General features: G+C 37.6%; 1 protein-coding gene across 8 annotated transcripts in view; it reads left to right on the top strand.

The window, feature by feature from the left end:
• The window catches only part of NFIB (nuclear factor I B), a 350,292-nt gene that overhangs the window by 154,606 nt on the left and 169,544 nt on the right, over positions 1 to 26,142 (top strand). For 3 of the 8 annotated variants that reach the window (XM_075209724.1, XM_075209697.1, XM_075209758.1), the window contains exon 2: positions 19,846 to 20,377. In XM_075209724.1, coding sequence (XP_075065825.1) covers positions 19,846 to 20,377 — 532 coding nt within the window. Of the gene's footprint in view, positions 1 to 65; positions 625 to 1,333; positions 1,389 to 13,067; positions 13,601 to 19,395; positions 19,515 to 19,845; positions 20,378 to 26,142 lie in introns of those variants that run through there. The other 5 variants (XM_075209715.1, XM_075209751.1, XM_075209706.1 and 2 more) reach the window with 5 other exon arrangements.

Raw genomic sequence — 26,142 nt, 5'->3', positions numbered from 1 at the left:
AGCTGCTTGAATAGGGAGGAGAAGAGAAGGTGGGAAGGGTGAGTAGGGAGCCGCCGCCTTCCTGTCCAATCAGCAAGAGGTGGAACTCGTCCAAGTGCAGAACCGGGTCTGCTATGAGCTGCCTGATGTGCAGAGCAGAGCCAGACTGACAGGGGGGCCAGGGAGACACACAGGGGAAAGAGAGGAAAAACCCTGCCAACAGCACTCAGAGACCAGCCCAGCTCCAAAAAAACGGGATCAGCCTCTCCTGGACCGCGTTCAAGTCAGCCCAGCACAGCCACCCTCCAGGAGTGCAGGATTGCAAGTAAAGCTAGGCACAGCAGGCACACAGGCTTTTACTGCCTTGTACTTTGACTTCATCACCCTGCCAAGATATTTTCTTCCGGCTCTGCTCTTTATTTCTTACACGTATTTATATAAAACCATCGCATGAACAAACAGAAAACACATCAACCCACATAAGACTTGCAATCACTCCTTTGGAATTAGATTTGATAATAAAAAAAAAAAAAAAATCCACCCCTGCCAGAGAAATTAGCTGTCACCTAAGAAATGTGAAGCCACCGCGCCTGTGCTGTGTTCAGATTACAGGATCCCTTTAATTTAATGCAATACAGTGCAATGGTATGTGATTTGGAAATTTTACACGTGGTATTTGCCGTTTTTTTTCTCCCGGCTTTAATGATCTAAAGTGGTTTCACAAATATTATGATATTTGGTTTGTGGGCGCAGACTGAGGTTAGCCTGATATGCTGGCATGTAGCAATACTTCTGAAAGTGCCGGAGAAGTGTGTTCCTGGTCAGCCGACCTTGATCCAGACAGTTCCTAGTTTGCAGAGCTTACTGATGTGTGTTGGGACAGTAAGAGGGGGGGGGGGGTATTTTACAATCCCTGTAATAACCTTTCTTCCTGAATATTTTAGTGACATAACTTGTTGTGGGATGAGCTAGAAGTGCCGGTTGTTTGTCTTATGCTTTTTTGGCAGCATCTGGATGTGGGTCATACGTCTCTGCCAGCAATCAGGGGATGGAGCTTGCGTCCAAGAGTGCTGAACTTGGCAAACATCCTGTCGCAACTCTTCCTCCTCATTCTGGCAGACACCTAGCAGCTGAACGCTGCAAGGGCTAAGAACACATGTAACTTGGGTATACATTGGAACAAGAGGCCCCTTTTTTGTACAGCAATTGTATTTTCCATGCTTTTTATTGCACTTTTTATTTCTTCATTTTTATTTGCAATCTGTTTTTTTTAGCTGTAACTGTAGGGTTCCTTTATTTTATTTTCTTTTAAAAAAAGCTTTAGAAAGGGTCATTGTTTACCGTATGCATTTTTGTCTGTAATTTATAATGTGTAATATCTACGTCCGTTTACGTCCTGCTGTTCCAACGTAAGTAGACATGGTTCTTGTTATCATAGTCTTGAGGCTGCATGAACATATACTTATATATATCCTCGTTTAACCCCAATAAGTTTGTTTAGATCTGCTTGATGTCACTGCTGACTGTGCACATAGCAGTGGAGATTCCTTACTATGTATGCGAAGGTGTGGTTTATTTATCTCTGGGCAATACCTGCAAAAGTAGCCACTGTGTCATAAATACATACCACTGATAACCAATGTGTGTAGGTTAAACATTCCCAATATTAATGGGCCACTAAACCTATACACACAAGTTGCCTTACATTAAGATAATACTAATTATAACATTTACATATATGTAAAAGTTTCCATACCTTGAGAGAAGAGATATTTCACAATGTATTAACATTTGACAAGCGCAATGTTAATAGACCTTTTTAGGCTTCAAAGAGGCTGACTGTACTGTCCTTCAATTGGATTGCTGGACAGGAAGTTTACTGTGTGTTGGAAAATATTTCCCTCTAAACTCACAACTTTTTCTCCCTTCCAATCATTGCTGATAGGTTTCCTAAATATTTACATGTATAATTCTTACTAGTCCTTTTATATAAGCCATATTTTATTTTGAGTTTGGCAGAAATAACTGCTTTTTTTTATTCTCCACAACATTTTGTTGTTCTTGTAGTACTGGAACTGCGCTCATATTGAATATGGAGTTTTAGCCAAACATACCCCTGTGTTCTATCTGGGCACTGACTAATGTTTGCTATTTCCTGTCTGTATAACCTTAGGTATGTGAATTTCCAATATAGCAATTCCACCCCCTCTGCAGTCCTATGTGTCGGAAAGTAACTTAGTTATGGTTCATGCTAATCTGCACACATTGTTCCTAATCAATATTTATGTACTTCTGGTGATTTATGTTTTGAGAGTTTGGCTTGTCTGTAAATTCTGGAGAACAGGCTCCCCTTCTGCCCTACACCTGTTAAACATTCTGTAGGTTACTAAGCTTCTCACTGAGAATATATTGTGTGATAAAATCATTCATGCTGCATTACACTGTAATTCTGCTCCAGGTGTTGTATATAAATCCAGTGATTTGTATGCTTCCTCCTGCACAGTAATGTTTAGGTTTATCTGCATGCCTTTTTGTGCCTCTCACTGTCTCCTGTGTTAAATACAGTGTGTCACATTGTAACAGATATATGCCTAACTATATGTATGTCTATATCAGTCTGCATTAGACCTATGTTGGATACGTGTGTAAAGTGTGGCGCCTTCTACATTTATCTTTATCAATAATAGGCATTTTGTTTTCCGCCTTTTACTTTATTTAAACCTATTTCAGTGCTGTCCAAGTATTAACCTGAGAAGGTAAACGCCTATTTATTATAACTGTGTGGTCACAGGCTGAATACTATTCAAAAACGACTGATGTTATACACTAGACTCTATGGTGATTTTTTGGAAGGTAGGGGCAACAAAAGAGCCTTTTGTGCCCGCATCCGGGCTACCAGATGAACAATCCCTGAACCATTTCATTTGTCCTTCCTCTATCCTAGTTCAACACAATATAGCAAGCAGTACAATGTTGGTTAATAGGTGGTTAAACTTTGCTAGGCCAGATCATAGTCGTTCCAGCTACTAGTGTCGATAACCATGGGTTTTTAACATTTACTTGTAACACTTGTAATATGTGACACTTATATGTCAATCAGTTTTTTTTGTCCCCTGCAGTTTTAGGAGTAACTGCTAGTATTATTTGTATAAAACTATAATGAATATATATTGGTATAATCACAAAACAGACTGTCTGGCATGTACATGCATGTGGTATTTAAAAGATCACAATGGGACGACAGGCTTACTGGTACACTGATTGTACCATTGTCTTAGCAAACCCCTGATTATTCATAGGTGATGTCTTGACAGTGTCCCGTCATGGCTGTATGTGTGTGTTTGACCCTGTCTGGAATTGTGAGTTAGTTGGGACTCTCAGGTTGGAGGGAGTGGAACATCTCTTTACTTTGACACAAGGAGCTGAAGTGGCGTGATCTGAATTATTATTAGTGCACTGAACATGCCTTTCTCCCCCTTCCCCCTCTTCTGTTGCCTGTGAGAGGAAGCTGCCATTGAACTTGAGACAGGACAGACAAGATCTCCACTTTTTACAGTAGCTGGCAGGGAAAAGGCGCCAAAACACACAAGATTAAGTCTAACCTTCTTTGAATTTATGTCCCTTGTCCGAGTAGTTTTTAGCTTGGAAGTTACGTGGCGTACAAAAGCCTGAAATGTAAAAACACAGGACTGTAAATAGCTTTTTATATTCTTTAACTAATACATCTGGATTATAATATTACATAAAAAAATAGATTTTCCCCTTATACTTTCCATACAGCAGGCTACAATCATGCTCACTTGAGAGCTTATGATTTTATGAATGCAATAACTTCTGTTGCATTAACAGACTGGTCTATAACATCAGTTAACTAATTCAATGCAGTTTATTGTAAAAAGAAAGTAAGTACATTGGGGTACTTGGGTGTTAGTGGTTATAGTTCTTTTGTGAGTACGGTTATGGAGGCTTCTTATAATGTTTTTCTCAGATATTCAATCCACATGAAGGAGCATATGTCGGTGAATAGGAAATGATAAAAGTCTATTAGAATCATTCCGTCCTCCTAACACAGCTAGCATGTGCACAAAGTCATAAATCAGACATTTTTAAAACGGTTGTTACTCTAGATTTTTTAATTAAAAAAACAATATTGGCTTTCAGTACAAAACACCTTTGTAGCGTGGATGCCACAGGTGATTTTCAGTGTTATTACTGTATCTACCATATGTACTCTGCCAAAGTAGCAGCAACATTCCAAATTTATAGGACAAATGGTGTTTTATGGGTTAAATTTGACAAAACTCGACATTTATACAATCGGAGTGGAGTAGCTGAGAGTGACTATAAGGTAACATAAAATTGTGCAGTGGAAGATTTATGAAATTATATTTGCAAGTGAACTCATTTTGATATGCAGTTTGCAAAATAAATTAATTAATCTTGATTAAAAATCTATAATACTTGATTGCATTCACTATATAACCTAAAAATTCAATACTTTGCTAATTCTGCTGGCTAAAATGACAGTTTGGGACCTAAATGTAATACACCCATATATTATATATATATATATATATATATATATATATATATATATATATGGATAGTGTATACTATTCCAAATATGTGCTGTAGTTGATTTTTCCTTTTTATACGGCAAAACTCCCACACAGTCGAACAGAAAAAAAATAACATTGTAAAGCAGATGTTCTTAGAAAAAAAAAAAAGAAAGAAAAAAAAATACATTCCAGGACTCAAGCCCAATATAAATGAAGCCTCTTTTTATAGATTAGTGCCATCAACATTGAGGACAAGGTAAAAAATGAGCATGGTTTGTATTCCAGTGCTGAGTGCTTGTTGTGAATATCCTGTGGTTTCTAAAATCCTCCCACTTATTCCCCGGTTCAGTCAATTACCCCATTCATCTGTGGGGCAGGCGCAGCCTAAGGGAATGTACAGAGCTTCAGATTTCTAAATGGGCAGGAAATTTATAACACAGGCAGAGTGCACAGTAATGACAGTAACATTACTAGCAGCATGATTTTCTTCATTTAGCTGTGTCCATAAGTAGAACTTTTTATTTTCTACTAAACAAGCCCACTCAGGTGCAAACTTTAATACAAATTATTTTTACTAAAATAGAATATATTGGTGGACCAAGGATAGTTTCAGCAGACTACCGAGTATGGTTGTTTTCTATACACCTGGGGGTATATTTACTAAACGGTGGGTTTGCAAATGTGGAGATGTTGCCTATAGCAACCAATCAGATTCTAGCTATTATTATGTAGAATGGACTAAATAAATGATAGCTATAATCTGATTGGTTGCTATAGGCAACATCTCCTCTTTTTCAAATCCGCAGTTTAGTAAATATACCCCCTGATGAACAAAGTGTAAGTGCAGGATGTTTAGTGGGGTGGTTCAAAATGTAAAAGGTGTAGTACAACTGGAACTATCACATGGACTTCTTTCCAGCTTTTATGTAATTGCTTTGTCACATTTGTGATATATGCAGTGGTCTTAGTACAACTTTAGAAGTGTCGGTATGGAATATGTAAGTGAATGGAATTTGATAGCTTTACAATAAAATCAGTAGGAGAAGTGGTGGTATGGCACAGCGGCCCACTTCGACCACTGGATATATGCATAGTGTACATACAGTGGGCCAAGTAAAAATTTAGAAGTGGCGGTATGGAAAATGGAAGTGAATGGAATGTGATAGCTTTACAATGAAGGCAGTAGGAGAATTTGCGGTCCTGCATACCACCGTATACCAGCCCGCTTCCACCACTGCATATGTAATATCCACAGAAGTATGGTATAAGTAACTTATGCTCTAATACAGGCTAACTTCTACACTGTATGATAGACATGCAGTAAAAGCTAAATACTGCTTGTGTGACTTGTTATCAATTTTCTCTAGATTTTAGGGCTCTCTTTCCGCATGTTTTCCTACCTATACTATCATATCCATCTGCACACCCATAACAATCACCTTGTGTCTGGTCTTTGGTCTCTGCCCATTGTGCGTTAGTTGGAACTCAATAGTCGTTAGTTGAAGTCTATAGCCGTTTGTTGCGCCCATGCTCTTGGGCAGAGGCTTCAAGCTGATATGCTCCCTAATTTGTCCACATCCCTCCACAGTACTTCTCCCCTGTACTAGACAACTAGTTACTGTTTGTTCATTGTGTAATATGTAGTTGTTTTGCCTTCTATGTAACTCATTGCTGTCTTCTCGATGTGTTATTTACAGGTGTTTGCTCTACCCCCCCATTGTATAGCGCTGTGGACCCTTTGTGGCACCTTATAAATAAATGATAATTATAATAATTTATGTGTGGTCTATACTAAGATATCAGTAGACATCTCAGAGAAAAACCACTGATATCTAAGAATATGAAGGGCAGTGATCTGATATTAATCCCCCCAGTTATCCCTAAAGAACCATCACCAGATCTCACAGCCCTTTTCCATATAGGGCAATGGTTGCAGGGGTAAATACATAGTGCTAAGTACTTATTTACATTGGAAACTGAAGCATCAATGGGGTTACCAGAAATTGTCTCTGTATGACTCCACTTCAATCTGTGTGACGCTATTTTCATTGCATCACTTTGCCGATCAATAATCTTACTGTACTTGTGTCACTATTGACAGTAATGTCAGCTCTTCAAATTTGTTTTAAAGGACTATCTGTTGCCCTTGTAGGCTGTTATGCCGGAAGTGATTGGAAAGTTGTCTCTACAGATTGCAGTGCCCAAAACTGTTGAGGCATCATTTTGTTTGCAGGGTTATTTGCATCAGTAAAATGCAGCCCAATGTTTGCCCTTTTGTTCAGTGGCTTTTACCTTAACCCTCCTCTTTCAACAAGGCCTTCATCATAGTGAATGAAAGGATGCTTTTACACAGATTGTTCTGCTTAGCTTAGGTTTCGTCTTGACATTGAGCTGCGTGTACGGTGCTTATAGACTGTTTTGAACATAAAGAAGAGAGCTTTGACTTGCTGGGGAAGATAGCATTGTGCACCCATAATGCTAAACACTTCATTTTATTGCCATTCCTAGCAAAGGAATAATGTGCCATTATTTCATGGATTGTCGCATTGTGTACGAAGTAGCCTGAAGATATAACTATTTTATTTCACTGACTTCTGAGTTTACTGTTCCCTTTGTAAAACACAACTATCAGACATCAGATATGGCCGGTATTACTCTGAAGCCCCCTAGTCAATGACTGGGGCGTGCAAATGTTTGGGGGCCCCACAGTGTGTCATCCGGCTATTATCATTATGGTACTGACAGAATGTATAGTTTTGGTTTCCTTCCACAGTCCGAAAACATATTACTAAGTTTGTTTCTGAAGTGATAAACCTACTGTTTGTGTGGTGGAGAATTTAGACTGTAAGCTCCACAATGATCAGGGGGTGGCGAGAAGGGGCGGGGAGCAGGTACAAAGTACCAGGGCCCAGGAATACCTGGGAGCAGCCACTGACATGTAGTGGGAGGAGCCACCAACCTGATGTAGCCACACCTCCTTCATCACCTTTGGAAGGGGACCCAAGAAGTTGCTTTACTGGGGCCAAAAATTTCCCTTGGTAACCCTGTCAACGTTTATAATGCTATCTGCATAATAAGTTGGTGCTATATAACAAAGGGTTAGTAATAATAATAGTTGTGACCATGGTCACACATTTTGTTCATAACTACACACATTCAATCGCTCTGTGTTGCAACTGCCATCATCATCATCAACTGTTATTTATATAGTGCCAGCGAATTCCGTAGCACTTTACAATTGGGAACAAACAGTAATAAAACAATACTGGGTAATACAGACAGGGGTAAGAGGGCCCTGCTTACAATCAACTGTTCGTTACTGTATTCAGTGCTGTAATTTGCTTCCCTACTAAATCGAAGCCTTGGACCCCTACCTTTTGTTTTCATCTCATTACCTAGCTATGCATAGTTACTATTTTCACTGCCTCTAGTTGGTATATTATTGTAGTAGTATACAGTTTGTGCGTTTCCAAGTTAAATAAAAACAGCCTTTTAGAGAAACGGTTTGGCAGTGCAAGGCAGCTAGCCGTTAAGAAATGTGTGTGATGAAATGCAATATCAATGGGGAATAAAGAGAAGCTGACAAAAAAATGAAAGTCTGTAGCTACTCCAATACGGCACTAGCCCCCCTCCCGCTCACCCTCTCCTCTCTTTCTCTCTGTTTTTATTTTTGGCATGGAGACAAGCCCTACCTCCAAAGTCAGAGTTTCTCTCTTGGATTGAACTGTACTTTCCCTTCCCCTCCCCCTCTCAGATATGAGAGCTGTGTTTCAGCTCAGTCACTAAATGCTTAACTGTTTTTTTTTCTCCTACAACACTGCAAGCAGTTTTATTAACTAACTAGTTAACACAGGGTTGCACAGCAAGAAACATGATGTTTTAAAAATAGCTATATTATACTAATAAAAATATCCATGCACTTAATAAAGGAAATTTTGGTCTGGGGTTTCTTCTTCTATTTAAAGTTGTCAAAGATGGCAGATGGTCACTAGTAATTGTACTGCAGGTTTGTTCAAGTTTGGTAGATGCTTCCGATGCCAAAGCATATTGGGAAAAAATTTAAATAATCGTCTATGTTACTAATATTAATATAACATTCCTGGGTGTTGCAAGTGAAAACAGAATTGCCAAGTAACTAGTGTTGCAAAGTCCAAGGCGTATTATTTATTTAACCGCGGGTTTCAAAAAGTGGAGATGTTGCCTATAGCGACCAATCAGATTCTAGCTGTAATTTTGTAGAATGCACTAAATAAATGACAACTAGAATCTAAATTGGTCGCTATAGGCAACATCTCCACTTTTCCAAACCCACAGTTTAGTAAATCTAGCCCTAAATGGGGTTTGACTGTGCATGCACTTGCACAGCGAGATAGAACAGCTATGTGTGCCTTACAATTGAGTTAAAGACAGGAAGTCTGCTGTACATAGGAAAAATAAATATTTCTCTATTATCATAACTTACTATGAATGCCTCCAGTTATGAAAAGCTCCTGAAACTTTTTGGACACACACACACTCTTTCTTGTTGTCTTATAGCTATTTTTCTTAAGACTTAAGCAACTTTTCTTTGAGGTTAAAGTGGATCTGTCACAGTGAAGGCATCCATTTTGTGTGGTGAACCCAGCCTATCAATTTGCTCAGAGCCAGTGCTATCACTTAGGCACTGACTGGCTAATATTCATGAGGCCTCAGTTATATTCATTCAGGTTCCTAGACAAAGGATAGGCTACTGAATTATTAGTTCACCCAACAAAATGGCTGCCTCCATTATGTATAGGTAGCAAGTCAAAGTTAAGTATATATACGTTATGTTATTTACTTATTTAGTGTATGCATCATTTTTGGTGGCATCCACACCCTGCTTTATACTACACACATTATGATTTTAAAATATGCTGTGAATGTTGCCTCAAATTAAATCTCTATATTTTACTTTAGTCGTTTACAGTACAAAGAATCTTGAGTTCCTTTAGTTCTAAAGCCTTAAACATGAGTATCTACATATCAGTATTTAAACATGTTTTGTTTTTTTAATTATTGAACATTGTAATGCTATAAAAAAAAATTCCAGTACAAATGAATAGAGTGCACTGACTGGGTTAATGGAGGAATGCATAAAAGTCCAAGCCGCCTCTTGCCTTGTCCCTATATAAACTGTGCTTGGAAGGCACAAGAGAATTACAGCAGCTGGCTGATTTTGTTCCCGGTCCCACCCCACTCCACTTAATCCACGGGGCCGAGTTTGAACGTTTTCTTAATGAGGACACAAAAAGGTTAAAAGTCACCATTTCATGGATGACTTGACATGACTTACCTTCTCCTGAATGATTTTGATTTCTTCTGTATTAGACACACTAATCTAGAAAGTTGAGTGCCAGACAAGGCAGAAAACCACAAACAGGCAATGGCCCTAAACATGCAATCTTTCCTTTATTTATATTTTGCTTTTTGGCTGTCAGTCCCCCAGTCCCTGTTCAGTTCACACCAGCTGGAATGCTCTTGTGTGAATTGAAATTTCAGTGCTTTTTTTTCACCCTAACTAGCATTCCTTTTTACTTGCTCTTATATATTTACAGCACAGCTATGGTAGGGTTCTTGGCAGCACATTAGCGGCAGAATCTAGACCTGTCCAGAGGAGCTTGCGGTTCCAATCAGCCTTTAATCCTCGTGCTGCTAGAGCCAACACTGAATTAAAAACTGATATATCGCTTGGTGTGCCATCACAGATGGATCGCAGGCTATAAAGCTAACATTTGGTGCGCTATTATGTAGCCCACTGCTCTGAAATAAAACTAAAATTGTTATTAAGCGTAAATAGCTTTATACAACGATATAAAAATGATATCAGTACTTATGAGCAAGGCTGCGCTTAGAAGTTTATGTGGATATTACTAAGCAAATAAGGTAATATAGCTTACTGGAGCCCTGATAGAAATATTATGTAAGGAAAAAAACATCCAAATTAAATAATATTATTACCTAATTGCAGATATTGTCTGAAATGCAAGATGACACAGAGGGAAGGCTCATAGTGTAGTATTACTGTGAATACCCTTAATGCGTTGATGTTCTTTTTCATCATTTAAAAGCAGAATGCAAGCATTGGATTGCATGCTATGGACTATCTCACTTGTTATGATGTCAGAGCTGTCTTATGTCCAGTACGCAAAGATCCACTATTGGACCAGCTACACGTGTGTTCTGCTTACAGTGGTTGCACACGATTCAGTGTAAACTGCTATGTGACCCCACTACAGAAATGCTTTAAATCAATTAGGGCATTATCTAGCATGTTGGTAAATACAGTTAAAACATGGATGTAATCAACCATTTGTACCTGTACTACCAGGCCGCAACTTTGTCAGTAGAGGCCGAATTTCATCCAAATTGGACATTGATATTGTCTCTTAGGGGTATATTTACTAAACTGCAGGTTGGAAAAAATGGAGAATATTCTAAATAAATTACAGTCAGAATCTGGTTGGTTGCTATAGGCTACATCTCCAATTTTTCAAACTCATAGTTTAGTACATGGATAGTCTGTCCTAAAGCAGACCATTTGTGCGGAACATTGGAAAGGCCACAATCACATGGACTATTAGTTGTGCATCTCTGTCCTTATAAAAGTGTAGAATCTATAGAGTATTTAACCCACTTGTTTCTTGTAGTACCTTTGCACATTGAGTAAGGGGGCATAGTGTATAACTATTGGAAATGAAAGCAAGTTTTTCAATATTTATAGGATATGGGAAATAAACTATTGGACAAATAGGAGCAACTTGTGTATAATTTAAGATGAGTATGAAAATGAACAAAAATTCTGATACCGCCGTATTTATCGTTCTGTCATACAGTCGCTGATTGTGATAATTTCCAGGTGATGCAGACAAGGGAAAAGACACACTTGAACCTTTACACTAGAAGCAGTTGTCAGCAGGACTCTCTTACCTTCTGTTTCTGTGTATGTTCTTATATTGTAATTATGGTATGTTCACTTTGCCTCCCTTATTGTAAAACATTGTTGATTGTGTTGGTGTTTTTTAAAAGGACAATAATAATCATTTCTGCACTCCATTGGAAGAGAAGAATGGGCCACAATGTGCAACCTTTGACTACTGTATAGAAAAGCACTGTATGAATTTAAAGAGCAGAACTGTATGAAGCCCTAAGAGGGCACTGATGCTGGAAAGTCTGCCTATTTCTAATGAGTGGGACTTTATCCAAATGAGTGTGACTTGACAGGAATGTTATACTGTTCCCCTGTCAGCCCTTAAGTGTATGTGAGAGTGGGAAAAAGAAGCTGCTTCCAGCCTCCAAAATCCGTTATATATCCCAAGCCACTTACCTCAACCATTAACCCCTTCGGTGCCGAAACAAATGACACCTCATTATGTTCTAGAATTAGGATGCAGTTATGACACACTCAGCTAAATCTTGGATTGGAAATTGGTATGAATAGGTACTATTGGTTTATATGTGGAGATATGTCAATGGCTCATAAAGGTTTGAGATTTAGCTTTTTAAACATTCCCATTTGTACGTATTGTACCTCCATGCAGTTAGAATTTGTGAGATACCCAAAGAGTTAAGAAAGTCAGCAAAAGCCACACCCGGCTCCCCTCACCCCAGATAACCGCAGAGAGGGAGGGCAATGGGGCGGAATAGCAAGAGGTGAGGCACAGGGCGTATAAAAGGCAGCCTCCTGCTTGCCAGTTCTAGCTCCTCAATCACTAGCTGTGAAAGCAATCTAGTTATTGGACTGTGCTTGTCTCACTGACATTGTGATATTGCAAGTTTTAGATAAATGATTGATTTACATTATGTCAAATGTTATTTTAGTATTGTGCTACATACATGTGTCATTGGATCAATTTAATGGAATGTTTGTCAGGTTATGTTTTTATAATAATGTATTTGCTGCAGGTAATATTTTTTGTGAGCTGCACACTTTGATCATTAGCAGCTATAGGATGCTTTTGTGTACTATACTGTACATTGCAGCACACTAATGCAAATGTTGATTCTGTATAGGTTAACCGGGCTTATGCATTACATGATTATCAGTGTCTAGTTACCTTCATCAGTCTCATTCTAACTATTTATCGGCCTGCCTGACAATCCATCTCCTATCTATCTAGCTTATTATAGCTATCTAATATCTATCAATCTCACATATAATGTATCTATTTATCACCTAGCTCATCTCCCGTATTTATCACCTAGCTCATCTCCCGTATTTATCCGCCTATCGATCCTTATCTATCACACGTAGGAGAAAAGAGACAACATAGTATATATATATTGCAAACTTAATGGCTGCACCTAGTTTAACAAAGCCCTTCTCCGTGCCAGTATAACACTATGACAGTATAGGTGCAGTGCATTCTGCCACAGGACGATCTCAGGAATGAGAGGAAGAGGAGCTGGGCAGCCTTCCTCCTCCTCCTCTCTGCCTTAACCCCTCCTCTCCCGGCAGGGCGCCGGTACCCTGCAAGTTGTGGGCATGTGAAGGGGCGGAGGGTACATATAGGAGAGAAGCACACAACGCACCAGGGGGAGGAGTGTGTCTCCTTGATGATTGTGTAATTAAATAATAATAATAATAAAAAAAAAAAATCCGAAATCCTTAAGTCTGATTTGGAAAGCTGAAACGGTGCAGAGGGTGTAACCGGTGCAAGTTTGAGTGAGCGGAAGAGAGGGAGTGAGAGAAGAGAAGAGAGAGCTAGTTGGTGCAGGACATGCTTATTGGGAGATATAGCTAATACATCCCAGCAGCGCTCGTTTTTATTATCGATACAGTATATAGCATCGTGCTCACTCAGCAGCTGCCTGCACGGATCGCTGGCAGCTCGGGCACAGCTTGTTATGCCAGCTCAGAGGGCAGGCGGCCACTAGCGGGACCCAGGAGCGGACACCAGTCCCAGCCATCTACCACGTTCTCTTACTCAGCCGCCGGTGACAGTGTACAATGAATAGGTGAAATCTCTCCCCCCCTTGGATACTGTTCTGGGGACTCGTGCAAGCCAAGAGCCATGATGTATTCTCCAATCTGCCTGACTCAGGTATACTGTGTGTGATGTCTGTGCTGGGGACGAGGGGCGGTGGGGTGAGAAGACGGGGTGCGCTGCGCTAGTGCTGGGGTATTACTAATACAGTGGCTCCCGCATGGAAGTTATAACTATTCTTCTTCCAATGCCCGGTGCCAATGTGCATAGGTGGGCATTGATCTCAAGTCCGTCACTCTTCTGTTCACATGCTGGATTGCAATAGATGCAGCTTTGCACGCGTTTGATATTAATGTTTAGGTGTAAAATATTATTTAGACATTTAATGAAGTGACTCTGTATGAGCGGCACCGACCCATCCTGCCTGCCGGGGAATCGTGCCATGTACCCGGTGGTCGGAGCTGTCCCCGGGACGCCTGGCACACCAGGGCGGGTATACAGAGTCAGCGGAGGAGCTGAGTATATTCCCTGCACCGCATACTGATATTAAGTTGTGGTGGCCACTGGCATGGAGATTTGTCCGATGGTATGGGGCAGTATTAACCAATTACTTCAGTTTGCTTAATTGTTTTTCTTGGCTGAGTAACGACTCACAACGTTATTCACTGGTATAGTTTTAAGCAATGCCGTATATATCAATCCCGATATCGATTATTTAGTAATATTATTTCTTTTATGTCATTGGTGCCATGTCCTTTATTTTTTGACCCATTGATTTGTGACATTAATTGATGATTAGGGCTACCTGTAAGGAAATCCCTTTCCTGTTTAGCTGTGGACAAGTGATCTAAACACATGCTACTGTATATCAAACCAGCAGATTTGATGTTGAACATAAATAAACTGAACGAATACAAAATACATTTATTGTGAGAAAAAAATGTTTTGATATGCTAGATAATAAAGACAACAACGGAACTGAGAAATAAAACAAAATTGTTATAGCTCTATGATATACCTTTACAATTCCCTCCTTTTAATATTAACCATTAGTAACCATTTATAGTGTTCAACTAATGCTAAAATAAGTAGGTTGTGTGTTTATAATTACAATAATGTAATTTGGATTAACCATCTCCTCACATACACCATGTACTGTGTAATGGAATTTTAATTTCAGAAACAAAGTATGTCACCTGCTATTATTATTTAGTAGCACATGGTTTGTCATTTTCAGTTTAGCCTTTTAAACTGTGTAACTGGTGTATGTGTATAGTAAGGTTGGATTTGGAGCTAGAGATTGTGCTAGAGATGTCATTTAATTTTCGGTAAGTGAAGAACCACTTTGTCATTTGTGGGGGTTATGGAAATAGTACGCTAGCATCAAACACATTTAAGGACAAGGAAACAGTGATATAGGCCCACGTTAGTTCGGAAATATCCGCTGTATCAATACACACCAGGCTATTACTAATCAAAGTATATAATAGATACAGCTATTGAACTTTGGTGCAGAGCATACTAATTTTCAATTATTTCTGAAATTGTCAGGAGTTTGGACATTTGTTAAAATTTGCAAGTAATTAACATTTAAATGATGTGACAAATGATATCTATTGCCTTACAAATATACTGAGGCATTTACAAATTGTGAATGAAGATGAAGGCAATGATAAGGCTTTTTCAGTGATTGGATACAGTCCTGTAGTTTTTTTGGCTGACACTTTTTTTACTGTTTATATTTTGTTTGGCATGTGAGTTTGTGTGACTAGATGTATTTTAATCAGGGAGTGTTTAGGGTACTGGCATCTTCTAAAGTTATTCAAGGCCGTTTGCACCTGATCACATTTTACATCTGCATTCAAACCATTTCTTGTATTTCTTAATTTTTGCATTTATTATTGAGATATTTCACAATTTAATTAGTTTATAATCTCTGTTAGTTGAAATTATGGAGACTGGTTAAAATAGTGTTTTGGGTTTTGGTTGCTTATTTTTAATGTTTTAGAGATATTGTAAAAATGAATATGCATAATAAATAGCAGTGTAAAAAAAACACCTTTAATTTAAAAAAAGGGCACCCATATTTTATATAATGTGTGAAGATACATGCATATAGGCATGTATTTGTACATAAAATATATTCTGCACATCAACTGTATATTACATGTATGTCTTGTGTTGTATTTCTTTGCTATTTCCATAAGTTTGTCGGACTGTTTTTATTATTAATCCAATTTTAAACGCTTGTCCACTCAACTATTAAAATGTTACATTTATATTTTTTGGCAAACAAAGTGCAACATATTACCCCCTATTTTTTATAATCCCCAAATTATCACAGTATGACAGACCTATGCAATGGCAGTGCTATAGGATTGTACCTGGTAACCTCTATTTGGTGTCTGCTGTGTCATACTCCCTCCCACATCACATCATTAAACTTTTTTTTTTTTGCAGCTGATAAATTTAATATTTTAAAAGTCATTTTTTGGACAGTCATGCCACTGGGGGTCATTTTTTTTCATGGATATTTGTTAATTTTTAAAAAATATTTTTTATGTCGTTACTATTAAGTCAAGTAAAGAAATAGGTTTAAGTCAATATTTTGCCTGTATATTTTTATTCTGCTATTCACCTTACATGCTATTTTAATTTAATCTGAGAAAGGATTTTGCTTTGACTTTTTGTACTATAGTTTTTTTTTTCCTTTTTTTAATCAAAGTTTAAGCTGCAATAATTTTACAGCATGAGTTTTTGTGAATAATTGAATTTTAAGTTGTTTTGCTTGATCACAGCGTAAATTCATCAAAAAGTGTCATTGCTACACATTAATAATCCCAACTTTATGCAAGAAATATATATCACATTCAAGAATAACAAATTCAGGTCACCTGTAAATACGTATAGAATAAGGATACAGAATCATATAATTCCAGCGCAAGAATTACAGGTTAGAAATTTTGCATTTGCAAGTAGTAGATAGTTGTATTTTCATTTGTTGTGGACACTAATTGTAAGCATGGTCACGCAAGTAAGTTATCTTTGCAAATGTTTCAGAAGGCCCTGTAAAGTTTTACTTCAGTCCGCCGTTTAGGGTATGTTTTATGAGGTCCATTTTCTTGGCAATCGGCATTTCTAAAACAAGAATAAAGATGCAGACTTATCGGCTAGTAATGTTTACCGTACATGGTATACTGAAAACTGCCAATAATTATCTTCTGAGCGCTGCTGAAAATGCATGCATGAAGCACTTATAAAAAGATAAACTTGTCTGCTGCTGTTTTAGTGTATATTGCATTTTCTTTTTATATAATGTAATACAGATTGTATTATGCTCTATGTCCATACATCACAATATATTTTCTTAGTTCACATTACTAAACTCATCCAGGTACTGTAACTATAAAGGAAGGTAATGAAATCCAGGTTCCTGCTGCTACGTACTCTTCATATAAAACCTCCTTTTTCTTATATTATGCAATAAATAGTTTGCTTATATTTTTTTTTATCTTTTTAGCTTACAGGAAATACTATTTACTTTTCTAGGTTGATCATGTGCTACTTGTGTTACCCGTAAGTTGTTTAAGGGCTTTTAAATACCTGCAGAAGACAGTTTTTGAAATAGAATAGTTAATTTAATTCTTAGCTGTATACTATTGTATTTTGAACTTCTATCCATTAGAGTTTTATATATAGTTGCGGTAGTGCCAAATAGTGTGTAGGCTTTCTTTTTAGCCTTAGACACCCCCCCCCCCATCCAAAACTAAATGCATATAATACTATAACCTTTTTTGCTTACAAATGCAGTAACTGATTCCTGCTCGCACTGCAAGCATGTGTATTTTTCCCTTATATTTTTTATATGTGCAATGATACTAATTGTACCTGTAATTGTTTATTGTCTTCTTGTTGTCTATTAAGAAAGCTTTTTGGGAACTTGGTGTAGGTATTTGGGATAGAAAAGACTGTGTTGGAAGATAGGGCAGCCTCATCGTGGGCTGCGGGCTGCTTGGTGGAACTGCTGGCTTCCCACACAAAGAACAGATTGTATTTTAACTCCTTCTCTGGCCTAGCCGGGAATAAAACATAATAATCATGTCATTATACCTCTGCTGTACACTTGCATCATTTCCTCCTTGGCCCTCTGATAATCTAGTGTCACCAATTTTGATGCATTTTATTTATTAAATGCCTTACGTTCTCCTTATGTGTGTTTTTTTGGTCTAAATTACTATTCATGCTTATATGAAAGTACTACCTTCTGTAGGCGTCATCTGATAATCCACTTTTCCTTATTTTTATTCGGGGTAAAATGTGTTATACCCTCTAGGCAGTGGCTTGTAGTCACTACGGGAGGAAAAAAAAAATTCAATATAATAGTTGCACAATAGATTGCAGTTAATTTCAATAACGGAAGGGTATATTTGTTTTTTGGAGGAGGAGTGATTGTGACAGATACACCCTTCAAGCCATTTATGAATTGTTTGTTTTATTTCTAACAGGTAATAGTTGTGTATTTTAGGCATTTACTGAAATATTGCAACATAGCCTCTTGATTTAAAAGAACTTTACATAGTACAGGAAAGTTCTAAGATTCCTTTTTCAGTTAAACTGCCCTATGAGTACACTTCCATAAACAAAGGCATGTTTGCAATACATTGTAAAAGTATAGCTATGGAGTACATGCAAATTAGTGCAGGGACTTTAATTTGCCCAGTTTACTTTGTATATGAGACCATTGGCATGTCTTTAAAATCGTGAAACTTTTCTTGACATGGGTTGATGGCAACATGACTGTCATAGAGCATTTAACATAAGCTGTTAGCCCAGCAACATGATGGAGCAGGATTTTTGTTTAAGAAAACTGAAATGCATGGTTTGCACAAACTCTCTGTATGACCAGTGGTGCTCTCATAATGTCACAGCACGCAGAGGCACCGTGAATGCCAGCTGCATGCCAAGTTGCCGTTTTTCATTGTCTACTTGTGATAGATTTTGAACTGATTCACAGTCTGGGGGGAAGGCAGAAATCCACTGGTGCACAATGCTGCTCTGGTACAGGAGCATAGGGAGACAATATCTGCTTCAAAAAAAGCATTTACTCACCGCATCACTATCACTATTTTCTGTAGTGGATAGTTCAGATTAGAGGCCTGGCCCATGCATTCAAGTATTAGTGCAGTAAGTCTACATAACTATAGTTATTGCCACGTGTTTCCTTAAATCAGTGCAGGTTCAATATAATTTGCATACGTTGTCTTAATCTTCTTATTATCCTAGATGCTAAAGTACTTTCAAGGCAACGCCGTGTATATACAGTTACCACAATGTTGAAATGAAATAGTTTTTATAAATGTATTCCCTATATACTGAAAGCTTTGCTACTTATGAGTACATCACTATAATTCTGTCCCGTAGGATCCAAGTGGTGATATTAAATTACCAATTAGCCTGGGTGCTCTTTCAGACAGAGATCCCTATTGTTTTCTCTGTTATATTAGACCGTCCTCCTTTTTTTGTATTTGTAGATGACTGTTTTGTCTTATAGAATATAACTTACATTTGTGTTAATAATTCTGACAATAAAAGTAATCACAGTGGTATTGCTATGGTTAAGTATGTAATACATTGTTAAACTCATAGAGATAAAGTATCTAGAAAATATTCCCTGCAACATCAGCTATTTCAATCCTGCTACATACACATCACCAATTTATCTGTAGTTACGCAATTGCAATGGTGTTATCCTAGTGCAGGAATGCCTGTCCCCCCAGATAAGAAAATGGATCAAGTTTAATAGCGCATGCTCCCTATGCCACTAGCAGTCTCTTGCTGAGAGCATGCTCTGAAAGCGGGAATTGAGTGGTATTGCACAGAGCTTGTTGCTTTGCTTTGTTTCCCTGTGCCACCGAGAGGAGAATTGAACTGTGGCATCCGCTGCTGCCTCCTGAACATTTCTGCTTCCTCTTTTTAACTGTATAGTGCTCTTTTTGGAAGGAAAAAAAAAAAGATCCAGGCATATAAAATGGTACTGCTTGGTGTCAGGCTGGACAAAGAGCCATAGATGCTAGGTTGAATGTGTTGCAGGGTTTCTTTTGAAATGCATACTTTGCACATGCCATTTATATTGGTATTCAAAGTAAAATCCTGCAGTTTGCTGGGGATATGTTTTATTTAAAAGTCAGCGTTTTCTCGAAATCCATAAAGTTATTGTCAATATGTTTGTGCATGCATGTGTGAAAGTTATGCATGTCTTTATGTACGATGGTATTGAGTTTAGCTTTTTTAGTTATAGCCAAAAAAAACGTTTTGTTTTTTTTACTATTGTCTGATCATTTTTTTCCCCCTCGTTCCTACAGGATGAGTTCCATCCATTCATTGAGGCTCTTCTTCCACATGTCCGTGCAATCGCTTATACATGGTTCAACCTCCAAGCCCGTAAGCGCAAGTACTTCAAAAAACACGAAAAGCGAATGTCGAAGGATGAGGAGAGGGCAGTAAAGGATGAGCTGTTGAGCGAGAAGCCAGAAATCAAGCAGAAATGGGCGTCCAGGCTCCTAGCCAAGCTACGCAAAGACATCCGCCAGGAGTACCGGGAGGATTTTGTGCTCACCGTGACAGGGAAGAAGCACCCCTGCTGTGTGCTATCAAATCCAGACCAGAAGGGCAAGATCCGGAGGATCGATTGCCTGCGGCAGGCCGACAAGGTCTGGCGTCTGGATCTGGTCATGGTCATCCTCTTCAAAGGCATTCCCCTGGAAAGTACCGACGGGGAACGGCTAGTCAAATCACCACACTGCACCAACCCAGCACTTTGCGTCCAGCCACATCATATAACTGTATCGGTCAAGGAGCTTGATTTGTTCTTGGCGTACTACGTACAGGACCAAGGTAAGGTTCAAATCCTCCGTGTTTTTGCCACCTGCAATAATCTAAATAAAGCGAAGGGACATGTAGAATATTTACGTCATGTATATACAGATATAGTTCTGTGTGTGATTGTGTATACATAGAAAAATGCACATCTGCACGACCCTTCATCCACATGCATGTCATTTTTATGTTGCTTAATTTAAGACATAGTAGCACGCCCATCTAAATGCTGTACATCACATATAGTTCATGAATAAAAATAAGTGTAAAATCATAAAAACTTTTAAATGTGCCAAACATTTTCTGTACTAGCTTTGACAGATTAATGTTGATGAATGTGTTATTTATACTTTACCATCTGTGGGAAAAAAAATCTCTATAATTATTAAAGAGAACAAATCTCCAGCAAAGAGATCCGAGTATCATTGTATTCTAAAAACAAAAGAAGAAAATACATATACTTAAGATGATAAACTATGGTCTGTATTAATGTTGCTTTTGTGGACCTAACCGTTAAAATGTAAGTTACATGATACGGTAGGCCATACGTGTGATAGCTAAAAGTTACCAATTATAATCATGTATACTGTGCTTTGTGAAGCCCTTTTTATTATTGTCATTTCTTTCAGTACTGAGAGGTTAATATTTGTATGCTACTTATTTGGTATTTTACTGACTGAAAAGTTTTTATTTTTTGTAGTATACATTTTACTGTTATGTAGTCCAGCGAACTGTGCTGTCCGTACATTAAGACAAAGTAAAAAATACACTTTTAATTGTTTGTGAGCAGTAAGGTATTCCAACTAAAGTCTCCTTAGTTAGCAGACTAACACCTTCATTTTAATAAACTAGCCAAAAAATAGTTTGTTTTGAATGTCGTAATTAGTACAGAAAATAACCTGGATTTCAATTCGTTTTCGATTTTACAGGTATCCTAAGACGAAATGTTGTAGCAGTTATGATGCCATTCTTATTGTACATAGCGATATTAAATAAATGTGTGTCTGTATTAAGTTAGTGGAATAGCACTTTAAAAATAATTTCTAAATGGTAGCAGAGGCTGTTCCTGTTAGCCGTGGATATAAGCACACCTTTAAGTTGTGGCCCTTGTTCACACCAGCTGAATTTCCTTTATTTTTCACCGTTTGTTGAACTTTCCTATAGGCGGATGTTGTGTTTCAGTTCAGACTGTTGACATTTGATCTTGACGGTATCACAGCACCTTTATAACCTAGATGGTTTGCACTTACTGTGTTCAGATAACATGCCCCACAGTAATTATTCACACCTAAATGGATGCTACTATTAGTGTCTTAATGAGCCTTTTGAATCATTCTTCTTAATTATTTGACAAATGACTAATGTGTTGTGTACTAGCACATATTTACTCCTGTCATATTTGAACATAAAGCTTTGCATCACTTGAATTTTTGGTTACAGGCGTCCCTTGTACTGTAGGAGAATTGAGGTAGAAAGAATAACGTTTCCTAACTTGAAGTCCACTCTTGCTGTTGGCTTTTGTTACTTGTAATATGAGCACAAAGCAGTGAGGTGGAAGAGCCTCAAATAACCTGGGTGATTCACAAACTTAGTTTAATGCTCTTTGTTGTTCTTAACTGTTTGCAGGTAGCTGCAGTTCTCAAGCTTTGTTGTACTCTTCCCCTTTTAAGAGAACTGTTCTTTTCTGTGTGGTAAGTGAAAAGGATATAGTTTAATGGGTACTGCCTAAAAGACAAGTCCCATCCTGTGCTCTTTGCTTTATATGTAGGCCGCTAAATGTGCAAAAGCGCAAGGAGAAGCTGTGTCTCTGATATGCATTGTTGTTTTTTTTTGTTAGTCTTATCTTTTCATTAGTTTTATGCATTTTTTTTCTGCTAAAAATCCAAGCTACTGCTTTGTAGACATGGAAAGTGATTTGACATGGATAGCCCTATGTGGTTAACACATATCTGGTTCAGGTAGAAGGATCTGATATTCTTATTGGTATGTACACATACGTCTTAAAAATGACTTAAACAGTGCATATCCCGGTACATGCCAAAAAAAGTTTAATTAAAGGACAGCCTTATGTAGAAACTGTGTGAAACTTTATTTGCTTTGCCTTAAAATCACCATTGGGAGCTATTTTAGCACAGTAGTGGCGTTTCAATACAGTTAATTTAAACCAATTTCCCAAATCTCTTCTTACTTTTTATACGGTAGTATTTCACAATGAAGCTATCTCTTTCTTAAGAGCACTTGGCTTTTTAATTGCATGTCTGGGCTTACACATTCTAATTAAGTACATTTATTATGGTATTTTTGAGTAATAAAAAAGAAGCTTCTTCATACTGCGAAACTTGAGAATGAGTCTAAAAATGGACCCCATAGGTTTCTGAATCCAAATACATTGACATGTTACATGAACATAGTGGTCATACTTGATGTATATTCTTCTTTTACTAAACATATTCTTTGTAGCATTTAACAGTACCACATAGACATCCAAAGCCGCTAGAAATACGTGACTAAGAAGGGACAGACAATATAATGTGACACTTTGATTGGACAGTCCTTTGGTCTGAGGGACCTTGGTTGCATTGGTCTGATTGACAAAGGGTTAAAAAGCACTTAATTTTCTCTACTTTCATGGTTAATCAGTGTTTTTTGGGTTCATATTACTTGCATGTGTTTCTGCTATTTGCGGAAGAAAATATGTAATTGCACTGTTAGCAATAGAAAGAACTGGTGAGTTTCAAAAATGCTACACAATAAACAATACAACAACTACCATCAATGTACATTTCCCTATGAGAGAAAATGTATTGTAATGACTGTACGTGAGTGTTGTCTCTTTAGTGGAGTGACTCTGTGTGTGTATGTTAAGTCTATTTACAATTCTGATAATAATTTCATTGGTAGAATATATGTTTTATTGTACTTCAAATCTATCTTTCTGACAGAAAAAAATGCTTTCTTATAAAGTAGACTATATAAGTCTGTAAATTCAGACTATATGGCACAAGCAATAGGTGTTTTTTTCTTATAGCTAGCATGTAGGAAAGGATGAAGGATAGCTTGATTGCCAGTGTTGGTTGGCAGTGGCATTAGGATTGGCATGAGCCCCTCTTTGTTTTGCTCAGAAGGCCTGTGATTCGTTGGTTGGCATCCGCATTGCAGTGTCGAGCGATGCTTCAATATATTGACAATTTCCAGAAATAGTATAGTCAATAATCTGTATTTTTACTCCCCCCAAAAAAAGTATCAGCATATTTACAATGCTCAATATGTTGAAGAGTACCTAATACAGTTTTTGTGCTCATCCAATTGTAAAGGTATTTCGCTGCACTGACTCTTGCCCTTTTAACTCTTTCCATGCTGTAAGTATTCACAAAAGAAATTTCCTGAAGTCCTTTCAGCATACTTGGAGTTAAGCATTAAGTATGTGTTTACAGGGATACATTTCTAGTTAAGTAAGTTTGAACTAATGTAAAATCCATATAGATTTTGTTGATACCACAAGGGTATATTGCAATTGATTTCTCTCATATTTATTTGGTTTTTGTTAGTATGATGGTGTTGATCATTATCTGATCACCCTTGCAGTAAAAAAAATGGATGTCATTTTTATGTGGATATCTAATTCTTCGGCTGCAGCATTTTGCTTTATTTTATTCACTCTTTTTTTTTTTTTCTCTCCTTCTGCTGTGGACTGTTTCTACAAGATCCGCCATTTTGTTTGTCAAGTGCCAAGAGCACAAAAAAAAGGCAGAGAATCTGCATGATGCCAATAATGGTTGCCACTGGCACCGAGGTTGGCATCAGCCCCTCTTTGTCTAGATTCTGAATGCCTTTGATTCGTTGGTTGGCATCCGCAATGCAGTGGGCAAATTGTAAAGTTTTTTGACAATCACAGAATGAAAGCTGCTTCACGTGTTTGTTTCAGGGAGAACCACAGCTCTGAATGCCTCTTTGTCTGTGTGAATGTATGTGTGTCTAATATATGTGTGTCTAATATACATGTATATTTGTGTGTGTGTATATGTGTGTATGTATATATATATATATATATATATATATATATGTAAAATCTATAATATATATATATATATATATATATATATATATATATATATATATATATTCTATATATCCATATGATATAGGAAAGCTAAAGTTGCAAAATATTATTTTTTTTCACTCTTTTCACCAAGTCTGTTGACACTTTCATTATAAATAAAACATTTGAAGCGATGGAAAATGTAAATATATGTTTCCATTTAAAAAAAAAAAAGCCTCAATCTTGCCCATTATGTTCCCTCCCACTGTAAAATAGGGCCATGGAGCATCATATAAATTGTGTTATTAGAAAATGTGCAGATTAATCGAAGATGTCTAGAAATGTATTGAAAAGAGTGTAGGGAACAAATTGCTTGGATAATGCTTGTACCCACTCTAAAAGTATTGTTGTTTTTTTTGCTGCACTGTTTTTTTCCATGTGTAAACATATGTATCATGCAAACTGCATATTATCTACACATACCCATGCTGTGCACACATCTTTTTCAGTAATGAATATCCCCATCTGGATATGTTTTAATTTAACCTGCACCAATCTCCACTTATACCATTTCAACTATATTGTATGAATTTCATCTGAATAGGCAGTTAGACATACGTATACAAGACTGCTGCAGAGGATATTAGGTTGTATGATGGGTGTAGTATCATACAAGTCTAGGTGATCAGTGGTATTGGCTACACAGATTCTGTTGTACCCGATGTTGTGTGACCCTGACACAGCCCAGGCGAAGGGATAGAGAAGAGAGGTCTTTGAAAATAAAATAAGCCACATGTTTTATATCAGTAGAAATACTTCTTTGTTACTGAGAATATTGTACTGAAATACATTGTAATACATATAAAAAAATTTTTTTTTATCCTATGGACAAACGCCGATCACATGAGATTTCATGATTTGAAAAGAATTGCAACACAATTAAATATCTGAGAAATAGTTGAAACTAAAGTGAAAGGTTTAGGACCCCAAGTACTTAGACGCTCATCATTTGGAGCTGTCTATAATTGCTAGGGTATGGTTATTTCTTTTGCGAAAAGAAGAAAAATGAAAGCAGATTCATTCATTATTCTACTGCTTATCAACCATATCTCTTGTGTGTATTTTTCGGCATGTTACAATTGAAGGGAACATTATGTGTAGTCGCACAACACTATGCAGGGTCCAGATGGTGACAGTAGGTGAAGAACTCGGCTCTCAGGAGGGATTTGTGAGAAGGGACAGACGGGAGCACACGTCACAAAGCACGATATTATTTGGGAGAATCAAATAGATTTTTTAGATTTTGCAATATTTCTCCTGCGGTCCTACACTGTTACACACATGGTTAAAAAAAGGAAAATACTTTTATGCCAAAAAAGACATAATAACAAAGCAGTTATTTTAGCCTGAAACTACCCAATCTGCTACAGTGTTGTTTTGTTTGTGTTAGCTTCACAATAAAGCAAAGCATGGGCAGTGATTTTGTACAGACAGATTGGCATCAGATCAATAAATCAGTGGTGCAAGCCGAAAGCCAGGTCTTAAATATTGAAATGCTGGCAGTGAATGGAAGGTGAGCTTGGAGTATGTGGGATTTTTTTTTTCTAGAGGCTTGCGGAGCGTCTTTACAATCCCTATGCTCCCAGGGCCATGTGGCAGACTGAGTGGCAACTGTGAGACACACAGGGCCCAGCTGTCATTAGGGGTAGCCTGGCACCCGCTTCTTACTAGGGAATAGAAAGCT

This window comes from Mixophyes fleayi, chromosome 1 (assembly GCF_038048845.1).
Source record: "Mixophyes fleayi isolate aMixFle1 chromosome 1, aMixFle1.hap1, whole genome shotgun sequence".
In the NCBI taxonomy this organism is placed as follows: Eukaryota; Metazoa; Chordata; class Amphibia; order Anura; family Limnodynastidae; genus Mixophyes; species Mixophyes fleayi.
The sequence above is the reverse complement of the archived record's forward strand: the minus strand, read 5'-3'. Positions and strand labels throughout refer to the sequence as shown.